General features: G+C 43.1%; 2 protein-coding genes and 1 long non-coding RNA gene across 3 annotated transcripts in view; 1 reads left to right on the forward strand and 2 right to left on the reverse strand.

Annotated features, from left to right (window-relative positions):
* The window catches only part of tmem260 (transmembrane protein 260), a 48,624-nt gene extending 46,204 nt beyond the window's left edge, over positions 1 to 2,420 (forward strand). Inside the window, exon 19 of the transcript XR_008833112.1 lies at positions 1,684 to 2,420. The gene's annotated coding sequence lies outside the window, so the exon portion shown is untranslated. The remainder of the gene's footprint in view (positions 1 to 1,683) is intronic.
* Positions 2,421 to 2,503: 83 nt separating this feature from the next.
* otx2b (orthodenticle homeobox 2b) lies at positions 2,504 to 8,699 on the reverse strand. Its single transcript, XM_056425583.1, has 4 exons — positions 8,446 to 8,699; positions 6,460 to 6,667; positions 5,750 to 5,901; positions 2,504 to 5,143 (listed from the first exon to the last, which is right to left on the reverse strand). Exons 2-4 carry the CDS (start codon positions 6,554 to 6,556, stop codon positions 4,523 to 4,525), a joined length of 870 nt encoding a protein of 289 aa, XP_056281558.1. The 5' UTR covers positions 6,557 to 6,667; positions 8,446 to 8,699; the 3' UTR covers positions 2,504 to 4,522.
* A 10,837-nt stretch (positions 8,700 to 19,536) lies between these two features.
* LOC130201695 (uncharacterized) lies at positions 19,537 to 20,672 on the reverse strand. Its single transcript, XR_008833231.1, has 3 exons — positions 20,398 to 20,672; positions 20,098 to 20,191; positions 19,537 to 19,676 (listed from the first exon to the last, which is right to left on the reverse strand). It is a non-coding gene; the product is annotated as an uncharacterized LOC130201695 (long non-coding RNA).
* Positions 20,673 to 25,820: the final 5,148 nt, after the last annotated feature.

The raw sequence follows: 25,820 nt of genomic DNA on the forward strand, positions 1-25,820 counted from the left end.
TAAAAGCTTAACAAACTACGCCTCAGTAATGGAGGGTTGTGTCCTCATCCATCACACTCCTCCCACCTACTATAGGCCATCAAGTGGCTAATGAACTGATAAGCCCTCTATGTCCTGTGGGGCTTATGAACATCATCAGCCAAATGTTTAGGCATATTTGATGAGTGTTTTTTTTGAAAGAACACGTATGTGGGCAAAGGACCTGCTGAAAAAATAATGCCTGCAGTTGCAGCATGAAGAGAATGTGTTTTAATAAATCCCTGCAGGTTATGGGGGAAATGGTGAACTTCTTTGAATACTTTAGATTTTTCTCCTATTCTCTGATGCTGGCTAGGGTGGAAATAACGTGTGGCCCTTTGCATCATCAGACCTCCAGCTTGTCAAGCTGTATCATTATCAGTTTGGGATCTCTGTAAATCCATGGATTTGTGTGAGCGGTCTGAGAAATTAAAATAACATGCTTTTTACTGCGCTTATACTTCAAATCTCTTTAGACATCATTTTTTTAAACATCTAAATCTGTTATTATGTAGGTTATACAAATCCCTTTTAATGTAATCTTTGATAAGATTATCAAATTCATTGATGATGTCACAAACTTAAATAATTTCAGAAAATGTCGACTAAGCCTGGATAAGCACTTTTAAGGGGATACTGCTGGATTAGTTTAAGAAATGGTATTTATTTTTGTTTTTTATTAGTTGTTTGCACATTTTCCACATCATTATGTTGTTGCTTTAATTTGAAATGTTCATTAGAATAAATACACATGCGTATATACTGTATATATCATGCACCCTAGGGCTTTCAAACAAGTGGTATATGGATCTGAAAGCAATTAGGTAATTTCAATCTTAATGACTGAATGTTTTTTTCACTGAGAACCATAAATAATATTCCTTCTTAATAATTATTATTAATTATTATTTTTTTAATACAATTTTTGCAAACTGTCCCACACTCCTGGGCATTTATTTATGTATTGTGTCTCTCCGTTTATCTTTCTCTTTTCCTCAATTTACTTATTTTGTTTGATTTATCTCCCTATGCATAGAAAGCTTCCGCGATGGCAGCAAAAGTAGTCCTCAGTTTGACTTGGATGACTTGGATTCAGGGGAAAACACCTGCACACTTATACAGGACCTCCCAGTCGGCGGATGTACTGCGTGTTTGTGACCGACCGGAGCGCACCCAGCCCGGGGGGACGAGGGCCGCTGCACGCGGGACACCAACCCAGAGGGATCAATGCGCGTCTGCTGGCCCCTATATACGCGGCTCTTGATTAAAAACTCTTTGTGCGTATGAAGCATGGTGGCGGCCGGTGGCTAATCCTCCTCGTGACTCGTGCACTCTGAAGACACGAGGCTCCAAGGTTACCATCACAAGCCGCGCGCCGCCATTGTGTTCCCGTTGATATCGGTGCGCATTGATTAGGGCGAGCGAGCGCATTGTTTAGCTGGAAACCTCAATCTTTAAATCCCTCTATGGGGGCCTTACTTCCTAATTGGCAGTTTATAGTGACTTGAATGTAACACGTTGTAGAGATGGCTATATACTATACACCTTTATTGAGAGATGTGTGTATGATACATATTTTTGGGTGCAGCCCTCCAACTTTTCCCGTGACTCTTCTCTTCTTTCAGTCACTCCTCTCAGTCGTTATTCATGTTTGTTTTTCCACAGCTGACATTTAGAAGTGACCCTGCAGCCTGAAACACGTTCCCCCTCTTTTTCTGGAGCGGTCTGGGTGGAGGAGTTGTTGACACGAGAGGAGACGCGTCTCATGAATATTCAGCATCCAGTGAGCCACGGCTTTTGTTTTCCAAGTTCAACTGTTGCATTGTTTATCGCTGTGACGACGCATGTGCGTGTCGCTATAGACTTGGCGTTGTATTGTGGAGATATTATAATTGATTCTTGAATATCATAACGTTAAACTCGCTCTCTGTGATAAACTAAAAGAGTAAAGCACCCGGATTTATGCTTCACCCTTGAATAAGTTATGGATACGGGCTATTTAATAATTAAGTCTTTCAAAAAGTACAATCCAACCGCCTAACACACACACACACCTATGTTGCTGTCGCTCTCCTCTGTAACGCTTCGATTACTTGAAGCAACGCTTTTAATTAGTGCGCTCCTTTAGCCGAGACTCCAATGAAAGAGATTATTGGCAATGTCAAGGATGCTAATTGAATGTTGGACTTCTAACAATTAGCCCGCTGCAGAGCCATGTCGACTCGTTACAGATCCCAGAGCAGCTCTGACTTGTTGTGTCTCCAAGCTGATGGTAACGTTGAACCAAAATAAGTAAATAGCCTATACAAAAAAGATCTTTTTTTTTAAAAAGCAGCCTTCACCTTTTAACCTCTCATGTGCAAATAAACCCTTTATGCAGGTGAAAAAGCCATAATCCTATTTTATCTACTCGTCATAGCACAAATAAAAAAAATGTAAAAATATTTGTTTGCGGTTTTTTCTGAGTTCAGATTCAAATGAAAAATAGAGCAAGAAAGTAACTTTTATTGGTTTTAGTGCCGAGTTTCTGCAGATCCATCACCCAGCAGGGATCATTTCTGTAAATGTCATATTTACAATCATATTTACACCTCAGTAAAAAGATGATGTCCATGTGTTGTCCTTGTTAACCCCGAGGAGCTTCGCGGTGTTTCTTCTTCTCCCGACGCACAAAAGGCGAGTCGAGCCAAACGGTGCAGCTTCTCGACGGTCTAATGAAATATCAACGTGTGCTCGTTAGACGAGTCTTCACATGTGAGACGCGGGATGTAAACCCACGCGGGGGGCTTTGAGTGAGGCCTCGCTGCCCCTGCGCCTCAGAGAACCCCCGCCGGTCAAATAGTGGGATTAACATCTCTTGGAGGCCGGAATTAAAAACTGCTTTCTCAAGCTGCACTCGCTTTGTTGAAACGTTCTGAATTGAACTACCAGAAACTAGAGAGAGAGAGAGAGAGGAGGGGGGGGGGGGACTTTAATACTGCCACCTGAGCACCGGATAAACTACGACCCCATCATTTATTTTTCATTTTTGGCTAATTCGACTTTTTTTTTTAAACAGACCGTTAACACATGTTTGTATGCATCGTCCCATATTATTTTATTACATGCATTACAATCGATGCATGTAATCTAAACCCCAATGTGTTAATCTATGCGTTTTGATCACGTTTGAGCAATAACGGCGCATGCGTGTGGCCGCCATTGAGAATAGAGAGGGTCGTTATTGGTCTAATTATGTGAACCTCCGTCCTCCACCTGTTAGACCTATAGGTTTTCATTAAGTCACACATTTGTGAAGTTATGTTAGTAAGGCATATTTTCCTTCTCGTGAATTGAGATTATGTTGCTTTTTCGGTTGATAAAAGGTCAAATTTGTCTTTATGTTTTTTTTCTTCCCACTATTGATTTATAATTGGAGGATATATAATATATATTCCTGCAGCTCAAATACACCACGCATTGTTTTGGACACTGTCACTTTGTTCATTCTCCATTCCTCGCCCCACCACACCCGCCCACAAAAACACACGCGCGCGCGCACACGCACACACAGATCGTTTGTTGATGAAAGAGTAAGCTCACAGGACCTTTATTCATGTCTTTTCAGCGGTGAGGTCACACCATCTTTGGAGCCATAAAGGATCCACCGTCACCGTGTGTCGAGATCAATGGAGGGGAGCAAGTGGCGCTGCAGCCGAGCGCCATTCCCAGTTGCGCTAACTCGGGATCATACCCATTCGGTTGGAAAAGTCTCGTCTCTCTTTGTGATGCTGGTGATTTAACCATTAGCATCTTTTGTTGTTAAAAAAAAAGAGTTAGAAATCTATTAAAATCACAGCAGAGAGTCTGATGCGAGGGGGGGGGGGGGGGCTCACACATTGCATATACAATACAACAGATCACAGTTTCGAAGGCTAGCACAGATAAAATATAAAATAAAAACACAAATGTACCATTTATATAAGACACACACTGATTGTCTCTTAGAAACTACATATTGATTCCTTATAAACACTTTTTTTCTTCTTAAATAAAGTAGTGCATCCATGTCCACACGCCGTCCTCACGTGTCTCTGCCAGCAGGTCGGCAAAGTTGCGTAAGAGGCTTGGAGGAGAGGTCTGTCCAGCCCGAGCACTTCACGAGGAGAATGGACGTGAAGTTTTGTTCTTGGATAAACATTTGTTCCGTGGCTGCGGTGTACTTTTCTTTTAGTCCATTCTGTGTCGCCCTCAACAGGTGTTTTTACGCGTATACGAGGCACACACGGACAGACATGGATGAGGGGCTACAACCTGTGAACGAACGGAAGAAATCTCTTAGCCAGTGCTAAAATAAATTAAACCTCTCCTCTAAGAGGACCAAACACCATCATGCCAAAAAGCCGAGGCCCCTGAGAGCCCTGCCTCGCCGAGCCCGGCTGACTGTTTTATTGAGGGGTGGCAGCGCCGTGTCTGATGTGATCGTGTTTGTGCACCTTTTTTTTTTTACAGCTGCCTGCTCTGTTCACAGGACCTGGAATTTCCACGAGGATGTTTGATCCTTATAATCCAAGCAATCGGCGTTGAAGTTCAGTTTCCACGACGCCGCTTGGTCCTTATAATCCAAGCAGTCTGCTGTGGAGTTGAAGCCCAGGCCGGACGTCCCGTAGCCCTGGGTGGAGAGGGACGCCGGGGACTGGTTCAGATGGCCCGTGACCGCGTTTGTGCCCATCGGACTAAGTGTTGAGCCAGGGCCTGACAACTGGTGGTGCATGGGAGTGAGGTAAGAGCCGCAGTCCATGCCGCCGAAGTAGGACGTCGAGCCGGCGTAGCTCTGGCTGTAGCCCGAGGCCTGGGTGTAGGTCATGGGATAAGACCTCTGCATGCAGGAGGAGGAGGTAGACAGGGGGTCTGAGAGCGGAGAGATGGACGCCGGGCTCCAGATGGACACTGGGGCGGTGCTGGTGGCGATGGCGGGGGCGGTGGTGGTGCTTGCGGGGGGCGTGAACTGGCCGCTGGCCCCGCTCTCGGAGCTCACTTCTCTGGTTGGGGAACTTTTCTTCTTGGCAGGTCGCACCTTGTTCTGACCCCCGTTCTGCTGCTGCTGCTGCTGGCGACACTTCGCCCGCCGGTTCTTAAACCACACCTGGAATAGTCACAGATTGGAACATGGAAGTTTTCAAGATCCCTTAATTACAGATGAAATATAATCAGCATTCTACGTTTTTCCAAAAATAAAGAGCACAGATAGTTACTTCGAATATAGTTTAACTTGCAATTAATATGGAGTTTTTATGAATGTATATGGAAACAAATAGTGATTAATTTATTTCAGCCAAAATTGAGAGAGATAGCTTGTCTTTCATAATAATAAAAGAGTTGTTGGTACCAGTGGATCGATCTTATTTTTATTGCTCAAATTCTCGAAATAGGAATCTAAGTTTAATTATCTCACTCGACTGGCAAAAGTTGTTCACTTGATTTAAGGTAAACGAAATTCTCAGCTTTATATTTACTGTCGCGGGTTAGGACGAGTGTTTCACCTCAGATCTATTTTTTTCTTCATTCGAGCTTCTTTTGTTTCATTTGCATCCCGCTAATGTTCACATTGTAAAATCTAACAGTTGTTTTAAATGTGTCATAATACGTGTGTCACTTTCCCTTTGTTGTTTCACAAATTAAACATTTGTTTTCATATGTAACGTATTTATTATTCATTTTCTAAATATGGCTGATGTTCTGGTAAACTCACCTGTACTCGGGACTCGGGTAGATTAATTTTCAACGCCACCTCTTCGCGCATGAATATGTCCGGGTACCGAGTTTTGCCGAATAACGCCTCCAATATGTCGAGCTGTGCGCGCGTAAAAGTAGTCCTCTCTCGCCTCTGCTTCCGTGGTGTTGCTGCAATGAAAAGAGAAATGTAAATTAAATGAAACACGGAACGTATATGTCCTTTGAAAAAGAAGTAAAAGCAAGTAAAACATATTAAAAGTAATCAAAGGCAGACAGAATCAAAGTCGATTTATTTGTTCTTGTTTGCGTAATTACGCACAACTCCGGAGGCTAAGACGCCGGTGGCAAATTATAGCACTCGACGCAGACTAATGGACCAAAAAGAATTATACAGTGTTAGTAGAAATCAAAGCAATTGTTTTGTAATTCATATGAAAGGCAGAACAAAAATAAAATCACACAAGAGGAGACACTCACAGCTCCCTTCACTGTTGTGTGCGTTTGGGCAAGTTTGGTAAAATAACGATTGCACTATAATGTTGGATTTCTTTAGTCATTTGTATAATTCGTCCAAAATTCAATATTCACAAAGTCTTTAGATTCGGAAGTTCTTAAATAGGTGTTGATTACACACTGTAACATTTCCAGTCCATCACGTGTATACCCCCCCAAGCAATTACTGTCATTTCATTACACCTTATTTATTCTTCAAACGTTTAAACCCACCTGGATAGCCTACTGATGGATGCAAAAGGTCCATTCCAGAAGTAGTTAAGCTGAGGCCATTGACTGTGTAAGGTGGTTGCTTTAGATACGACATCATGCTAATGTTTGTCTGAGGGCTGAAGTTGGAAAAAATTGTGAAAAATTGATGGAGCTCCCGATATGTACTTGGTGTCCTCTGCTCACCGTGTGGTCCTCCTGCACCGGGCACCTGTTCCAAAAATGACAAGAAGAGAAGACCCCGATGAAGATGCGCCTTGTAAAGAGATATTATGTCTGTTGTCGTGAAATAAACCCTCTCCAAAACGCACGGAGCCCCTCAAAAAGCAACAGGCACTTGTCCAGCTGTCCTCATCTCTTCAACCCCTCCCACAAACAAAAGGCACACTAGGATTGAAACAAGTCACTTATTTCAATAGAGACAATGGCTCTTCTATATGAAGTACAATAACATAAAAAATAGGAACTTTCAAATGTCCGGGCTATATATATATATATGTATATATGTGTATATATATGTATATCTTTCTTTGGCTTATTTGGCTCTCTTTTCTTATTTAATTGACAGTGTTGTTTTGAAATGCTAATCAATGGCATATATATGAAATTTGAAACTGAAACAATAAACAAAAAAACAACATATCATCAATTTAAAATGACCTAACTTTTCAATTATATTCTTGTCCAAATTTAAGAAATCCTGCTTGATAATTACTAATCTGTAATCTTTTGAACAAGACTGGTATGAATTGAGGCAATTTAGAGTGAAAATCATTTCATCTTATTATTTAAAAACACGAGTTTATTTGATACAGAGACGCTTTTTTGTATAAATAGAAAAACGAGGAGAAATATGATTTTCTCTTTCTTATTGAAGACGTAAGAGTTGTTAAATCATGAATAAATGCGCGGTGAGAAGTTGATGTGTGTGTGTGTGATTGCTGTCACGTCCCTCCAGTGACCCTCGCCGCTTTCCCCACTGCGCGTCTTGATTAGCTGCATTTCTTTTCTCCAACATCCAACGGTTTTAACCTCCTCATCCCAATCTGTCACACTTAAAACACACCCGTCTACCAGTTGCACACACCCGCTCAATAATGATCATCCTGTCCAAGAATTAATTGTGATCAATCTCTTTTCCCCCCCTTTTTTTTCTGTTGATGAATTAACGAGATAATGTGAGTGGCATCTAACTGGAACCGCAGTTTGATATTAAAACAGCTTAAAGTGCTGCAGGCTATTTAAAATGATGCAATTCAGCAACGTTGGTGAATTGTAATAACATATATTTTTATAAATAACCATCAGCCCCTTTTCAGAAGGAAACAAATCTAGAGGATACATTTAATTATTAAACATGTTTATTAAATCGAGCAAAATTCAAAATATACACGCCTAAACTCAATATGCCATCAGATCCGTGACCACACGGGGGAAATATGAAATGTGATTTATGTATTGTCCTCGAAATGTTCGTCTGGAGGCAAAGGACAGCCAGCAGAGAGAAAAGGCCCCGACTCTATTATTTCTTTAAATAGCAGGCATAAACGTTATTTATTTTCAGAGCAGCTTTCCGCCTCAACCCTCCGCAGATATCTAGGATTTCATCTGGAAATTAATGTCGAGGTCAAGTATGCAGGATGAAATGAACCGGGTTTCGTTTTAAATTGAAACTTCACTCACTGAATTGGTCCTCGGTATAGCACCAGTTATGAAATGAGTAAAATATTAATCATACCATTATTATAAAAAGGCAATAATATTAATATTAGAGAAAGCTTTAAATCATTCCTTCTTTAAATAAATATGCGTTTGAAAGCCTTTTAAAATGTGTTTTAAATTGTGTGATTCAGCTTCTAATTGTTTTCACTTCTTTGACTCTTTTGCGATTCCTTTTTTCGATGTTGGATTATAATGAAAATATTAGGCTAATGATGATGTTAACGATACTATAACGACAGTTTAAATAGTAATACAAATCAAACTTACCCTGGTATCGACGACTGTAAAGTTCTTTGTCTACTTGGTTTCCTCCTGGAGAAAAAAAATACAACTCGGTGGTGATGAGCAGCGTCCTGGCGCTAAAACAACACCCAATGCGCAGAGCAGTGGTCTTCTTCAGTGGTCTTCTTCAGCGGTCTTCTTCAGCGGCAGAGCAGCAGCGCAAATAAAAACGCATAAAAGTTATAGGTTGAGCCCCTGCATCCGGTCTCGAAGCGGTGCGACAGCGGCGGAGTGATGGAGGAGACTGCGCGCCTTTGGGACGTGTTGGTGTGTTGTGAGTGAAGTGGCTCGAGTTGGATTTTGTACAAACTGCCAGCCAATGGGAGGCGCAGGACCGAGCCGAGGTCTGTCTCTCACACTGGGTATGGAGGATGAGGGGGGGAGGGGGTTCTTCTCTTTTTTTTCTTCCTGGGAAACAAATGTCTCCAGCATACTTTTTTTTTGACGCACAGCCCACAGCCAATGGCAGCGAGAGGGCGACTGACAACATCCCCATCCCACCGCGCAGAGGGACCGTGACAGTAAACACACGGTGTGTGTGCCGGTGGATGTTTAAATGTGGAGTTTAAATCGAGGAAAAGTCAGTTTAGCCACATTTGTATTTTTATACATTTTTATATTCGTTGTTAGGCAGTGGAGGCATTGACCTCAAGAAAGTTACATGCAGGGGGATATAGGTTATGGGCCAATACATGCAGGTTGGAAACATAATGCCCAATATATCAGTGGTATGCATAGCATTCTCATATATAAATAAATAAAATTGAATATATCTATATATGTATTGACAGTGAGATCTTATAATATTAATTATGTTCTATAGATTTATTCACATTTTAAAAGTGTCAAACAATCGAGGAATATCTTAATATGAATTTGCGGACTTTATGGGAATCCGGCACAAAACAAATGTAAACTGTTTATTTGTGTTAGAGAAGAGCATTAAATTAATTATGTGACAAAAAGTCATGCAGGGTAAAGAATCGCCTGGACTGCAGCAGCTGCACCGTCCTCTCACATTCCAGCGCGTCGCAAAAAAAAAAAAAAAAAGGGATTTAGAGCGACTTATTTCCTTAAAACTGTCCTCCCATCCACAGAGCAGTCAGTCAGCTCCCATCAGCCTGAGACGGGCGGCCTGCGCCACCGTGCACCGGCAAAACGCACACCGGAGACACCGGAGACGTCAAGCAGCCGGTGACTTCCACCGAGCTGCGGATGAGGAGAAAGGAAAGAAAGGTAGAGAGGCCGCTTCTACTCTACTCATGGAGACGAGATTTCACTTGGCACGCGCTCTGCGAGAGGAAAGAAGATCATTATGGAGGTAGGTTTTATTCGATTTATGAGGAAACGGTATTTTTTCGGTTCATGTTGTAGTTACATTGTAATAATATGTAATAAGTAAATAATTATAATTGTGTCGTTTAAAAAAAAGAAGAAGTAATGTTTTGATATAGCCGTTTAGCTCAGGGTTTATCTTATTTCATAATTACCGGAGGAAAAGCTGCAAGGGACAAGCGCGCGCTTCCTCACGTGTCACTTGGATTTTGAACCCGCGTGCCCATCTCCAAATAATATGCCGAAGGTTTTTGTCACGGCTTGATACATCATCTTAAGAGGCTTTGCAGAACACCTACACACACTCTCCCCCCCCCCCCCTCTCGCACCCCCCCCCCCCCCACACACACACACACACACACACGCACACACTGCGCGCTTGCACGGACACACCCGCTTACTTCAAACAGATTTGAATATTGATTTAGATTTATAAACACAGGCATGCCGTGGGTTTTTTGAATCGTCATCTCGCCCCTCTGTGGCTCGTGTGGAAGGCCAGAGTCAAAGGTGCAGTGACAGCTGCTGGGAGAACTGGTTTTCACTCGGGGCTGCTGGGACTCACCCAAACTGGTGCGACATGTCTCAACTTTACCAACTCAGTGACATCTCTTCTGACAGATCTGGACCAGGAGAAGCCGCTGAATGGATCAGAACTCCGGATTTATCATAACAACCCCATGCACATGCAGAAGAAAAAAGGTTTTGCTGGAGGAGCTGCAACACATCCAGGTATCCCAGTTTGTTTATTTTGTGTTTTTTTAATCATATTTATGTTTTTACTGATGGATAATACACACATATTTTCTCAGCATATACGACGAAAAAAAGTCATCTCCTATCATAAAGAGCAGATTCACACTCTTTTGGTATTTTATTTATGTTGCTGCCTTATGGCCATTATAATGGGCAGTCTGCCCAGATGTTTACTGCAACACACTCCCCCAGATTGCTGCCAAAAATATCCACATTTATTGCGGGGTGTAAAGTTTAAATTAATATATATATATATATATATTGCGGGGTGTAAAGTTTAAATTGATATATATATATATATATATATATACGTTTTCAGAGTGATCAGCTTGCATCCCCCACACACACAAAAAATCCCTTTTTTTTCAAATCGTGGATTTATGCTGCCCATATTCCAGCAGCTGCATGGTGCTGCGCCCTAACGCGAGACTTTCGAACTGCTGCGTGCAAAATCGTGACGTGTGATGCAGTTTATCTGCTGGATCTCACCGTTTAAATTGCTAAATAATTTATTAAAGTGTAAAGCCAGGCCCTCCGCAGGGACTGGGTATCTTAAAAGGACGTTTAAAGGCAGAAGGAGTTCAGCGCCTCTGGCGAGCAGCTCCCACTGACTCGCGGCTAATTGACGACGCCGGCTTTTTAATTATTATCTCCGCCTCCGCTCCACCCGACCTGAGGGTGAGGAGGGCTCCACCCGGCCGGCTCCGACCTGTGATTTATACCAGTTAATGCGCAGCCGATGCATCCGTGCTAATGCATTGCGCAGGCATGGATGTCTGACCCTTGTTTGATAGCTTTGAAAAAAAGCATCTTGTGTTTGGGTAATTACCGAGCAGCAGCCTCCTCCTCTCCCCGGCTCATGCGCTGCGCCTCCCCGGCATAACACGACATCATCAACGCATTATGGATACGTGTACCGTTTAAAGATTCAAAAGTCAGTGTGTGTGATTTATTTAGCAAAAGATACACATTTTAAATGCTAATGCTGTGGTGATTTATGTGAATTTAAAGCATGTATTTATACATCTCTTCTATAGGCAGATTTACTTTCTGCCCTGTTTGGTATCCACATGGCTGAATATGAGGAATGTGTTGGTGGAATTAAATCTAAGAAAAAAAGGAACAGAAAAAAGGGAATTAAATCTATAAGAAAGGCTATTCATATAGAAATGATGATAATCTGTAATGTCAAGACAAAGCTTTTCCTTTGGCATTTGGGATTTAAATCCCTGAGTCGATACTGCCTTTTGACTATAACACAATATATTTAGAGTTGCTTTGATCAATATTCTTTACCTTCTTTTGTTGTTTTCCTTCAACCCAGAAAGTTATAATTAATACCTCAATCTTCCTTTAGATTTGTATACTCTAACCTAATCTTGCTTCACAGATTAACATATCTCAGTTTTTATTTTTACTGAAAAACTGACAAATATATGTTGTAATAATATTTTTTAAATTCTTTAGATATATTGGATCATGCCTACGAATCATAAAAAAAAATCTGGCTATCGAAGGTATTATTGTGAATAGAAACACAGTCCTTTTTGGTTGTGTGTGTGTGTGTGTGTGGGGGTGAATGAGAGCGAGGAGGTGAAGTATAATCACAAGCTGTATTTTAATTAGCCCGGCAGGTTTGATACGTTGCTGCTGCTGCTTTTCAGAAAAAGGTGCAGTGCGTGAGGAAGCTCTCTAAACTGAGAGCTTTCCCCACACTGTTTTCCTTTCTCAAAGGAGCTAAACCTTTGTGTAATGTAACATGTAACTGACCCTAAAGGTCATCACAACACATCCAGTCTCTTCCCCAGGGATTACAGAGGGAGAAACCTCATTCAGAGTCAGTTTGGAGAGAGTTCACTGACACAGAGGCACAGACGGACCCGCCAGTAGCACTCAGCATCTGGGATTCTATCTCTATAATATTACTCCCAACGTTAACATTTAGATCGGGCCCAACGTTGTGCTTAAAATCATTACAGAAAATGTTGAATGAGTGTGTCTTCTAGTTTTTAGTGTCGCGCCGCTGCAATGAAAAAATGCGCTGATCATGAAAATATTGGGTTTTATTTTCCAAACACACATTCTCTCCGTCAAATCAAACGTGGTGCCTCAACAATGCCGTGGCTGTGTGTGTGTGTGTGTGTTTGCCAAGTGTGCTCTTTCCATTAATATGTCATGCCTTTTTAATTAGTGCCATAATTGTTTGTGTTGTGTTTGTGCAGGAGTTCGCCAACAAACAAACGGATGCAATTAAACACACTCGCCTTCAGATCATCAATGAGGAGGCAAAGTCAAGACTAGAGAACCAACAAGGACACACGGAAGAGGGAAGAGGACTCGGCCTCCTCGAGATTAACCTTGATGGGTTCAGACTTCGTGAATCTGGATCGTTCTGCTTCTACAAACACACATCACCAGCTTCTTTTAAATGAAACATCCTCATTTTACACCCTGTCATAATTCTTAGTTGATGTTATATTTCGCTGTATTTGCAAAAAAAAAAAAAAAGTGTTTCTTCTGTTTCTTCTCTGCCTCCACACTGTGTTGAAAGTAATTAAAACCACATCTGTTAAAATAAAGACTCTTGTGAAAGCCCCGGTCTGCTCTCCGGCTCTCTCCCTCTCAGCCTCAGCCATCACAGCCTCCTGCTCTGTGTGCGGAGGTGTCTGCATGTCGAGTAAAACCTGCCCTGCAGACCGGACCTCTCAAGTCTTCAATGGAGCAGGAACTCAATGTGGGGGATTTGTTCAGGCTTATTTGGTAACCTAGGATTTGAATTGGATTCTGGGAGGCATTCATAACACATTTGAAAATGTTACATTGTGTGATTTTGTATGTAATCCCCATAATAAATTTGAGAAATGGTCACAGCGCTCCGCACAACTGTGACTATTCATGATTTATCAAATGGTTTTCTTGTCTTGCCTCTCGGGGGTGAGGTGTGTGTGTTGCCGGCAGGGAACGGGCAGATCTCGTCCGTCGGATGCGAGAGCCGTTGAGGAGATGATTCCTGCGTTTTAAACCTTTCTCTCAATACTTCTTCTTTTTTTTTTTTGGGACCTGAATATGTGATCGGGTCAGCCACCGGGCCTCCAGAGGGATTCTCTCAGACCCCCCCAACAGCACTGGTGCATTACAACCTCTAGTGGATTATACCTCCCTGGTAGGAGGGTTAGTGTACACACACGCACACACACACACACACAGACACACACACACACACACACACACACACACACACACACACACACACACACACACACACACACACACACACACACACACACACACACACACACACACTCTGGGTACAGTTTATTAAAGTCTGTATATTTGATCAAAGTCACATGCCATAGATTAATAAGCGCTTCTCATTTTCTCTGTCGTGCTTTGTAAAGTGCTTCATAATTTGCATTAATAAGCAGAAAACTGTGCGGCTGTATCGTTTCCTAAAGTTTTAAATAATATGCAAGTCTAATAAGTCTAATGTTAAAGGCCCCTTCCAGACATGTTTTACGACATATAAGATACTCAGCTTTGAATAATTATTTGTGTTTGATATGGTTTTTACACCAAAAAAAAGTTAATCTAACTTGTTGAAAATTAAAAAAATTACACTTCCTTCTGAATACGCAAATGTCCTTAATTTTAAAAGTTTAACTGCAGGATCGACGTCTGCTATTTTGTGTAAAAGTCCATTGTCAGTGGTCACACGCCGTGTCTGACATCCACACTCGTTGAACGTCTATTTAAGGTCGCAAATGAATAAAAAAACATCTTTGCATTGTCAAACTGTACATTATTCTGCTCCGTGAAAGGGAAGTATCGATAAGCAAAACCTATTTTACGAGTGGCGGGGGGCTTTAAATATCGCGGCCCCTTTTCCACCAAAACGAGTCGCCTGTGTTTGCAAAAGCAGTCATCTTCTGGCCAGTTTGTTTTATTGAGACAGCAAAAAGAAATGTTCTGACGCGGCGTGGCGGTTCAGATGGTCCGGAAGGAGAGCATAACGTTATCTAGACTTCTCCAACACGGTCCATCACATGGTGTGATGGCTTCACTGCTTACATTTCTTGTAACTCTCCCGCCTTAGAGCAGTATGTGTGTGTGTGTGTGTGTGTGTGTGTACATCAGTGTTTATGCCCTGTCCAAACCCCACTTTGCTTTGAATGACACTTTGGCGATGCCCTCCGCTCCCCACTTCGACTTCTCAAGCGCACCCCCCCTGTTAGTGCCAACTCTGCCAATCCCTCTCACGTCTTTAATATCTCTCTTTGGGCCCTTGGGTTCTGCCAGTGAAGGCTCCCCTGTGACAGTTGGACATCGCCTTCACATTTGGGAGACAGTGGCGGGCGTTTGCAGCGTTCCCAGCCCCAGGCCTGTGGGGAATCTGTGACGGCTCGCCTGTCAGCCGGCCCCTCCCCTGTAATTAGGAGAGTCGACACAGCGCCCGGCTCGGCTCGGGGGACCGTCCGGCTCCTGTCCCACTGCTACTTGAGCTGTCCGGGAGCAACTTTGGACTGACACCCCCATCACATCTCTGAGATGTGGAGGAGAGTGTTATCGTGCCGAGAAACATCCCGGTTCCTCGTGTGCCTCGTGGAGCACCGATGAACCGCTGAGGAGGCTCGTCATTGAACTGAATCTTTTGAAGAGAGAGTACAAAGAAAGTGATCACTCAAGATGATCTGAGAGCTCTGCAGTTCAGAACATGCACAGCGATGAGCATGTGGATGAGTGGAAGCTGTTTCCTGGAAGGCATTTCATGCACATGTGTATTATTCCCATGTAGCACCCCAGCAGATACAAAACCTCCACTAAGCCTCCGTCCCTCCTCTCTTCACCTCTCTCCTGGTTGCCGGGGGGACCGGTCAGCATGCTGGAGGAATGTGTTGTGGGTTGTAGCCGTAGCTTGGAACCGGCTCGGGGGAAGCGCCATCCCACCCGGCCCCAGCCGCTCCGCTCCGCCCATGGCAGGGAGGCCGGCTGCGGGAATGCCGAGACCGGGAGGGGAGGAATTTTACTGGAGGATCTGCCAGAGAAATGCCACGCGGGGAACGATGAAGAGAGAAACCTAGATAGATAGAGAGACACAGAGAGAGAGAGAGAGAGAGAGAGAGGGAGAAAATGAGATCTCAGCCAATTGAAACACAGCCTGTCAGTGTCATTTCAGTTGCGTAGGATGCTTCCTGATGATTGGCCAGTTGCTGAGCGAGCTGGTTGCCACACAGACACAGTGGCACCGCATCCGACTCCGGGCCTTCGCAGGCGGCTCGGGGTTCGGGGGGCGGAGCGGAGGTAGCTCGAAGTTAAGTCAGTGCGTCTGAAACTATGACTGTTCCACAGTTTCAGTGTAAATCATCCGTCTGCATGAACCACCATCTGTCCGGCCTGAGACGTGACGCCTGATCACGGGCCCTCGTTTGTGTGTAAGTACACTTTAAATCAGATGGTGTGCATCAGTGTGTGCAGGGAGAGTCCGACGGCGGGGGGGCTCCAAGGCCCGGCGCACTCGCCAAAGTCTTTACGGCGCCCAGAGAGCCATGCTGCAGCATCATGGTCCACAGCATGGAAAGACATGGGGCAGATGGGTGCAGTGTAGCAGCACAACCCCCCCCCCCCCCCCCCCAATGTGAGGCAGCAGTGGTGGGAATGGCACAGTGTGAGAGGGAGCCCGGGTTCATGGCTGAAACAGAAAAGCTGTTGGAGGGGCATTTGGGGGCTGGGGGAGAGTGGGGGCTGAAAGCTGTTTGGGGGTGGGGGGTGGGGGGGTTCGGAGAAGTTGGTGGGGCAGGCGTCCTGCAATGGAGAGGGAAAGCCAGTCCCCCCCCCCCCACCCCCGTCCCCCCCCTGTCACATCCCTTTGAAATCCAAGTGCAGGGGCACGAGCCCAGGGAGGAGTGGCAGCGTGGCCCAGCGCCTGGGCAGACAGGCAGTCACCGCACTGGGCCGCAGTCCAGCTCGCCTCGCCTGGCTCCCCCCCCCCCCCCGTCTGGCCCCAGGCTTACGGTAGTCAGGCAGCCGACCCCCAGTGGACAGGCCGGAGCCCTACACTACCGCGCCGCACCTCACAGCCTCGACTGGGTCCGAATGGGCGGCTGCGTCCGCCGGCAGAGAGGCCCTGCAGACATGTTGGGGGGGGGGGGGGGGCGCGCTCCTCATGCTCCTCATGCTCCTCATGCTCCTCATGCTCCCAGGCCTCTGGATGAGGGCCCAGCGGAGTCTGCTGCTGATGATAAACCCCCCAACTCACCACCGGGCCATTTCTGCCTTCAGGGCCTGCACAGGTCCGCACATCCCCATGGCAACAGTGGCAGGGCCCGTCCACACAATGTGAGTGGGCGGCGAGCCAAGTGCTGCCAAATTGGGATGAGGGAGAGACATTTTGGGATCATGCTCAACCCCCGAATCGGTTCACCTTTATTTTGGCTCTGGGTAATCACGTTTCTGGCTCAATTGATCTAATATCCGAGACTTGGACAGCTTTTGTCATTTGAACAATGGTCAGCACCCACACTTTCTCCTGTGAGGTTCTGCATCACTCCTCCTTCGTGCGTACATCCTTCCGCCGCCCATCAGGCTCTGAGATGAACATTGTAAAAGCTATTTCTCCAGGCATTTATAAAACTAGACCCTGGAGCAGAATTGACCCAATACATTCTCAAGCATTCGTTGGGTGCTTAAAGAGACCTTGTCGTGGCAGTATTAAGCCTGGGTAAACACAAGTAGTTCAATGACATTCACAGTGCCGCCTAAAGTTGATTCCCACCCACTCTAAGCCACTGGGAAGATACTGCGTAAGTGGCTGGGTGTTTACTGAAAGTGGATATCTGCTGTTTGTTTTGTTGTTTTGCTTTCCGACCGTAAACACTGCATAGATTTCCTTGAGTGGTGTTTGAAACGTGTGCGTGTGTGTGTGTGTGTGTGTGTGTGTGTGTGCCATGTGTTATATTTGCTGATAACAGGATTTACTCAAATTGCGAATCACCAGTTGAGAAAGGTTAATTGTCAGTGCAACTGGTAGAATAAGTACATGCACTAATTATAAGTCTAAGTTGCTTTATTATTTCGGGACGCTAATTAGGCTTTAACTGTGGGCCCCTTTTTGGATCACAACTTCAAATACATGCCAAATTGCATTAATTTCACTTTGACATCCATTTATCAAACTAAAGGAATGCTGTTTTGTAGATATCCTGAGTGTGTTTATGATGATGAAACAGATCTTGTTTTTGAGGTATTGATCAGCAAAATTAGCAGAAGGATTTTCATAAATTGCAATCATTTTATTCTCTGAGGACAATACACGTTGGGATTGATGTGTTTTTGGGTGGCTGGTGGTTTAAGTTTGGTAAATGAATATTGCATTAAGAAGGATATTTGATGAACACAAAACCAGGAGCACTTGATCTGAAGGGTATTCTCAGTTATTCCTCCTCTCAGAAACACAGGGGTTGGTCTGGATGTGCCACCCATGTGGATGAGGCATGAGTCTGGCACGAAGGTGAGGTGGTCATGGCTGCCAGAGCATGTCATCGCCATACACTCTCTTCGAATAGCTGCTTCTGTTGCTGCCCAGACGCAAATTAATTTGGATGCCTGGAAAGACTGCAGAGCCCAGGACTCACCCTTTAAAAAAAAAAAAAAGACACCAGCGGAGAGCGCTCCTCCAACAAGGGCGGGGCGGCTGGGTTTGGTGGATTTCAGCAGAGGGCAACACAGTGTCTGGAATCAGATGCACTGTAAACCCGAATAAGTTAGTAGAACTCAAAAAATTTGAGGCAATATATTGCCTCAAATTTTTTGAGTTAATTAACTTTTTTATTTGATTTTGCAGAACTTAAAAAGTTTGATGACTTGCTACTTGTACCTTTTGATTACAGCTTAAATTAAAGTGTTAATTTAGCTCAACTCAATTATTTTCAGTTATTAGTACTTAAAATGTTCAAGTTTTCAAACCACTGGAATAAGTTCACAGAACTTAAAAAAATAAAGTACACAACCACACCATTTCATGTTAACCAAACTCAATGTTTTCGAGTTCACATTAGTCAAATGTTTTGAATTTGTTTACTTAAAAAGATAAGACTCGAAACTTAATTTTTTTGTGGCAATTTATTGCCTCAATTACATTGAGTTTAACAAACTCAAAATTTAAGTCATGAACATCTATCTATTGAACAGTATTTTCTTGCACTCACATTTAGCACACTGCAATATTAAAATAAATAATTTGAAAATATACTTTAATAAATTGTAGAGCTTAAATTTAGAGCTGGTGACATAAAACAATACCAACATTTTTTGTTACAGCGAAAAAACACTGCTCTTGGCTTCCTGAGTATAGTGCAGCACAACAGAACTGTTTCAGAACATTTTCAGGAAAAAAAGAAAAACTTCCATCTTTATAGTGGCTGATCATTTTAATTATTTGAATGAATATGGGCACAACAAATAAAACATTTCAACTTTGCAACCAAAGTTAAACTTCCAAAATAAATTGTATCTTTACGTTTAAAAGATAATGATGATCTTTACCGCTATAGTGGGTTAAATATTGTTGATAAATTGACATTAACAGGAAACACGTACATGAGGCATAAAAGAATTTTAAAAAAATGTATCTGCACAAAGATAACAACCCGAGAACCATGACCTCTGCCTTTTTTTCCTCCATAATACACAACACAATAACATACATGAACAGATCACATGATGGTGCTGCATTGCAAAGCTGCAAGACGTGATCATAGACCTTTTAACTTGAACATGTTGAACCTTTTATAATGGTATACCGCTGCAGCCTTCCGTTTCTAGGTCATCAAAACATTCTTGAGGGTCTGCAACTTCGGTGACAGTTTGCCACTTTCTAGGCCAAGTAAGATCTTTTGAATGAACTCAAAAGTCTTGGTAAGTGCTTTGGGGTAGCTGAGGTGTAGTGCATACATGAATCCAAAGACTACCAGGAAGGCATCACCAAGTCTGGGGAGACTAACCATGACAGCACTTTCAATAATCACAGAGATTTTCACAGGGTGGTAGTGAACTGCACTTGTGTTATTGTCACTGGTGACAGTAAGGAGGCCCACTGCAACCCCATCAAGCTCTGGCTCATCAGACTCGTCCTGAATGAATGAAAAAGAGATACCAATCACAAACTAACACATGGAACAGCACAGATGACATAATGTATATTTCCTTAACCAAGTCCCAATGAAAACAAAGGCCTCTTTTACAAGGGAGACCTGTGTCTCATTGTAAGCGGAACAACATAAGATCCATGTTCTGCACACAAATCAACCAAATTACCAGAGAATCCAAGTGGTGAGAGACTGAAACCAAGCTAAAGGACATTTACAGGAACATGTTTTACTGAACATCTTCTCACTTGCCAATACAGTTCCTTTGTAGTGAGGCGAAAACAGACTATACCCGAAAAGTGTATGGGTAGACTAAACAAAGGTAAGTCCTAAAAGATATTAGTATTTTGATGAACTGTTTACATCATGCACACGTAGAATCTGTTAGTGACTTAAGAAGACTCACTGTGCAGGTTCTGAAGAATCCAGATACATCCTCGCACAGATAGACAGGGAGGCCGTGGAGAACAGTCGTACGTTTGGTGTGTGTCCTGGTTTTCCTATTCAGATAAAAACACATTTGTACATTTAAAATAATCCATTCAGAACATATGGCCACAAATAACCTGTTCACATCTTTAATGCAATCAAACAAATGTCAAACACAGAGTGGACTAATTGCAAAATTCACAAAGCTCATTTGAGTCATTGAACCTGTTCGAAGTTCCACCGGTTCAACCTATGAAGTGTGTAATAATCTATTTACCTGTTCATCGTGGATTTTTAAAATTTCAGCCAGAGCATCTGCTGTCTTTCCAGTTCTTGATGCCTTCTGCCTAAATAAAGTCATTAGTCGTGGAAGATGGCGGTCAAGCTCAGCATAGAATCGGTTGGGCAGGTTCTGATTGGTTATCCTCTGGAACTCTGCATACAACTACATTGAAATAACAGCAACAAATAAAAAAACATTCAATTTGAAGAATCTAGCACATTTATTAAGCTGACAATAGCGGTCAAATGAATAAGAATCACAATTTTCACTTAAAGAGAGATGATCCATATTACCTCAGAAGATCCGATTCAAGTGGTCTACTATTTCCTGAATAGCTGTGTTCGAGACATGAAGGATAGCCTGCATCTTTAGAAATAAAGAAGCTAAATTTGTTTTAAGTTGATTTCTTAGACTGCCAGTGTCACACTGATCACCGTTCCCCACTTCTCTGCTCTGGTCTGGGCATTCTTCATGCGAATCACTAGTTTCCTCAGAAATACTGGCTTGAAGAATATGGGGATCCTCACTGACAATATCAGTTTGAAAGTCAGATGCAAGACCTGCTTGGTGTTCTCTACTTTTATGAGAATTGAACGAGGAGTACACATTTGTGATATAGCTACAATCCTTATATGGGCATGTCACCGTTTCATGATTTTTCAAATGCTTTCTGAGATGACTGAAAACGGCTGAATTAGAAAAGGGTTGCTGAAATGTGCATAAGGGGCATTTGAATAACACAGGCCCCTGACTCTGCTCTGTACAACTGCTAGGTTGTGCTGTATGATATATTGATAAATGAGTACTCAGTGAATTAAGTGTCTGAAACGTGCAAATGCAATCGGTGTAGAGGCATGGAAGAGGGCTGATTCTGGAAAAGTGGCTGTGCTGCAGCCTACAGTGTTTAAATAACTGCATTCTGGAGGTGCAAGAAGCTGCGCACAACTTACACTTCCAGATCATTTTGGAACCAGCAACCTAAAAGGCAAAGAAAAAAATGACAAAGTTTAGACCAACATCTAAAACTTTTAAAACAGATTTACTATTACTTACTAATTAATATAACAAGTTAATTACTATTAGCTTACCAAAACATGATCATGGACTACAGCTAACACTGCTTTAAAATGGCATGTGTTCCATTTTTGTATGCGATTTAAAACTAAAAGTAAATATTTGATTTGAAAGAACACTGACTAAAAAAGGACCAGTAACTGTTTCCCTATTCATCAGAGAAGAGAAGAAAAGGAAAGACTGAGTTTTGAATGCTATTACAAACAATTTTTTGGCACAATTTTTCTCATTCTAAAAATATATAATGTGTGGTTCTTAACCTTTAAATGAGTCCAAAAATATTTTACTGGTTGGCCACCTTTTTAGGAAGGCTTTTTTTTTTGTGGAGAGAGGTTGATGCAAATGCTATGCCATAGTACAATTACTGTCAATTATTTCATTTTATTTCTTCAAACAAGATTTTTCTGTGTTGTTCTTTGATATTTCTTACTTAAGGACTCTTCCCACAACACGTTGTGATTCCCATGCAACAGCCTGTGAGGTCCTGACACCCAGGTTAGGAACCGCTGGTATAATGCACTGACAAACATAGTTGTCAATACATAATTTGTTGGTGGCATATCTAAACATTTCATTTATGCAGCTTACATGCAAGTCTCAATAACACCACCGTAAAACACTATCTATCTAGGATTTGCCATACAGGGTCTAACAATAACGTGGTTTTTATTTGACGTGCACAAAAACAAAAGAAATGCCAGAGATGCGAGTGACGTGAATAGTCAAGCATAAACACCGGGCGCTCCCCGTGAACCAACAGAGAAGCACGGGAGATCACTGTCAAGTTACGTTAGCTAGCGTACGTTCGTTAGCCGCGATGTTCTCAGTCGAACAAGGTAGTTTAGTGGAACACCTCGTGCTCCTCCGCTGGTACGTCAAGTTACGTTAGCTTGCGCGAACCGACGTGCGTTAGCTATAGTACCTTAGTACACGAGGAGCGTACGTTAGCCAACGTTAGCCGCCACTTGTGTCTCTGAGCTCAAACCAGCCACTGCTGAAGTTGAGAGACAGACTCCGGGAGAGGACTGGAGTCTCGGCGAGTGAAGCAGACGTAGCTAGCTCGTAATGTCTCTCGCAAAGTCTAGGAAATTATTTTAAGTTTTAGTTTTTCGAGGTTTGGCAACTGGCTGATTGTAACATAATGTAACTAAACACATTACACATATCAACGTATATATAAAAACACTTAAGATCTCACTCACCTTGAAAACAGTCCGAGTCGACGATGACACCACAGCCTCGTGCGAAAGGGTGCAGGACGAAAGTAAAGTAACGACTCATGAAATCCCCATAATGCACTTTGATAACGGCCAAAACACGTGATGACTCCAAGTTGATTTACACTACAAGTTGAATGTGAATTTTCAGCGTTACGTTTTATTTGTCGTTGATATGTGACTAGTTATTTTGTATTATCATGACAACTTCAATAGTCTTTTATGATACTGACTAAAAAACAACTAAAAGCACATTTTACTGTGTATTTTACACTTTTATTGTATTTTAGCATGTGATTTAGGTTTATTTTAAAATCATCCATATTTAAAACAATAGAAATAACAGGACTTTATCATTTGCAGCATATAATTACTAAATTCTATTACGTTGGGCGTACGTTATGTTTTACAAAATAGTTCCATTTAATCAAAATATATTAGTTAAAATTACTCAAAAAGAAGAACATGTTCCACCAACTTGACATATTTAAGTTAGTAGAACTTTCTCTAAAACTTTGAGTATACACTACTTAATCTATTTGATTAATTTGGACGTTCGGGTTTACAGTGTGGGAGGGTACCAGGGACACGGTTGAATGTGCTTGTCCTGCTATGATGACAAGATGGCTCAGCCACCACTGTGCCACTGGCCTCCCCCTGGCTTTATTCTTCCCCTCCCTCCCCCTGGTACTCCCCCCGCAGGACACAAGTATAAAGTAGAAGGGAGTGCTGGAGGAAGAGGGAGGGGGAGGGTGGGTTCGTTTAATCTCCTCCTTGGCTCGCTGCAGAATCTTTCACTACATGGCCCGCTTCCCTCTTCTCACCACATCTGTACCTGCTCATCCCTGGGCCCGCTTTACGGGGGGGGGGGGGTGCTCTTGATCAGCGAGGTGATGGAGAATGGCGCTTGTCACACACTCCAAATAGGATCGGATTGCCTGGGAGTAAAAGGTGAGAGCTTCACGGAGCTCGGTGGTAGTGGTGGTGTTGAGAGGGGGGGGGGGGAGAGAGGTTTGTGCTGGGACAGAACAGCCAACAAGTCCCCGTGCATGTGTGCCGGTCAGGGGTCTGGCCAAAAGAGGAGGGTCTCGTCCTCCACTATCATGTCGTTGGCATGTCGTTAACCTCCCAGGGCTCGGGGGGATAAAAGCAAAGTCAGGCTTCGTTTGCGCCTGGGGAGAGCCGGACCCCCGCTGGAGGGCGAGGCAACAAAACAGCAGCATGCTGACTGAAGGAGGGACACTTGAGGAAAGGGTTAAATACAAACACATGCTGGGTCCCAGACCAGCCCCCTGGGTTTAGTCTTATACAATTAAGTGGTTCAAATGAAGTGTTTCAATATTCGGAAGATCCTTAAATCTTCACTTTAACCCAATTCCTGATCCCATTGATCTTGTCTTATTTTTTTAGTGGAGATCAAAGTTTCCAGGTCCTAAAGTGAAGTAAAAGTAGCAAAACATGTCGAAAATACTCCTTTAAAATTGACAGTACAATTAGAAAACTGTACTTTAAGTGCCAAAGTATTAATGAAAAGTAAGTGTCAGATATATTTAGCGGATCAAAGAGTAGGATAAACTATTTCCCTGTGAAAAGTGAGTATATCAGAGATAGTTGGACATTTTGGGAAATATGTTTTTAAAGCTTTCTGCAGAAAGATGAGAAGAATGACATCACCGTCACATGTTTTGTACAGCAGTCAACAGCCAGCTTGCCTTAGCACCGAGGACTGGAAGCGGGACGCGGGAAGCGGGAAGCGGGAAGCGGGAACCTGCGTCTATCAACCTTGAGTTGTCGCCTCTCTGCACTCTGACACCAACACAATGTATTTCATTTGTTTCAACAAGTTTGCAGCACAATTCCTTAAGTGTTGCTTTTTCATTTACATTTATACAACATGTAACTTATTGAGTTTTAAAGGTGCTAAGCTAATGTCTGCTGGCTGCAGCCTACAATTAAAATAATATCCCAAAATGTCAAACTATTCCTAACTGTACCATGAATAGTAACATTGTAATACTCAACGTGTGTACTAACTGTACTTGAGCAAATGTATTTGCGCTATTTGCGTCTGTTTTGTATGAAGATAATGATGATAATCATTAATATGCCAGTTGCTTTTCACAACATCAACGGAAAGTGATGTTCAATTGTCAAAAGGTTGTAAATGTTGTAAACACACAGAGACCAGAACAGAGCATTGAGGCTGCAGTTCTTTTCAGTTAAAATGCATATTTAATGCTTCAACAATAGAGAACAGCAAACAACAAGAGTGAGTGAGACGGAGGCTGGAGATGGAGGCTGGAGATGGAGGCTGGAGACGGAGGCTGGAGACAGAGGCTGGAGACGGAGGCTGGAGACGGAGGCTGGAGACGGAGGCTGGAGACGGAGGCTGGAGATGGAGGCTGGAGACGGAGGTTGGAGATGGAGGCTGGAGACGGAAGCTGGAGACGGAGGCTGGAGACGGAGGCTGGAGACAGAGCGCACAGGGGGAGTCCGGACAGGAGGTCGGTAACTCTTGCTTCGTCTTGTGATCAAACACCAGTGGTGACACTACAAACTTCTTTCCCCTCTTTTCAGCATTTCTCCTCTCCAGCCCCCTCCCCCCTCCTTTCTCCCTTCTTTTCTACAGTAGTAATGCCCCTCACTATTTTTCTACATCTTATCCCTTTTAATTAGAAAGCAAATTCTGCAGCCTGGAGAGACCTAATCCCCTCGGACCCAACAATGCACAGAGTGGCTTTGAACAGCCGACCTGCAACCCCCCCCCCCCATGCCTCAAATTCTCTCCTCACTGCTGGACCTTCAAGGGGGGAAGGGGGCCTTTCTCTCTCCGCCAGAACCGTATTACTTAAGGATACACATGCTGCGGTATTTGCAGAACTACATATTTGCATTTTAGGAATGTTAACAGTAATTAACAACTAAGTGGAAATGATACAAGTGTATGCCAACTCGCTCTATCTCCCCCATGAGAGATGTAGCCTCGGCTGATTTGCATATATATTAATGTCCCTTATTGTATAGATTAGATCCCATTAGTTGTGATGATTCCGGTGGAAGGTGCAGTATATGATGCTTAAAGTCTCGTTATTATGTTAAAATGATGTTTAAATTGTTGGAGGGCAA

The sequence above is a fragment of the Pseudoliparis swirei genome, chromosome 11 (genome assembly GCF_029220125.1).
Source record: "Pseudoliparis swirei isolate HS2019 ecotype Mariana Trench chromosome 11, NWPU_hadal_v1, whole genome shotgun sequence".
NCBI lineage: Eukaryota > Metazoa > Chordata > Actinopteri > Perciformes > Liparidae > Pseudoliparis > Pseudoliparis swirei.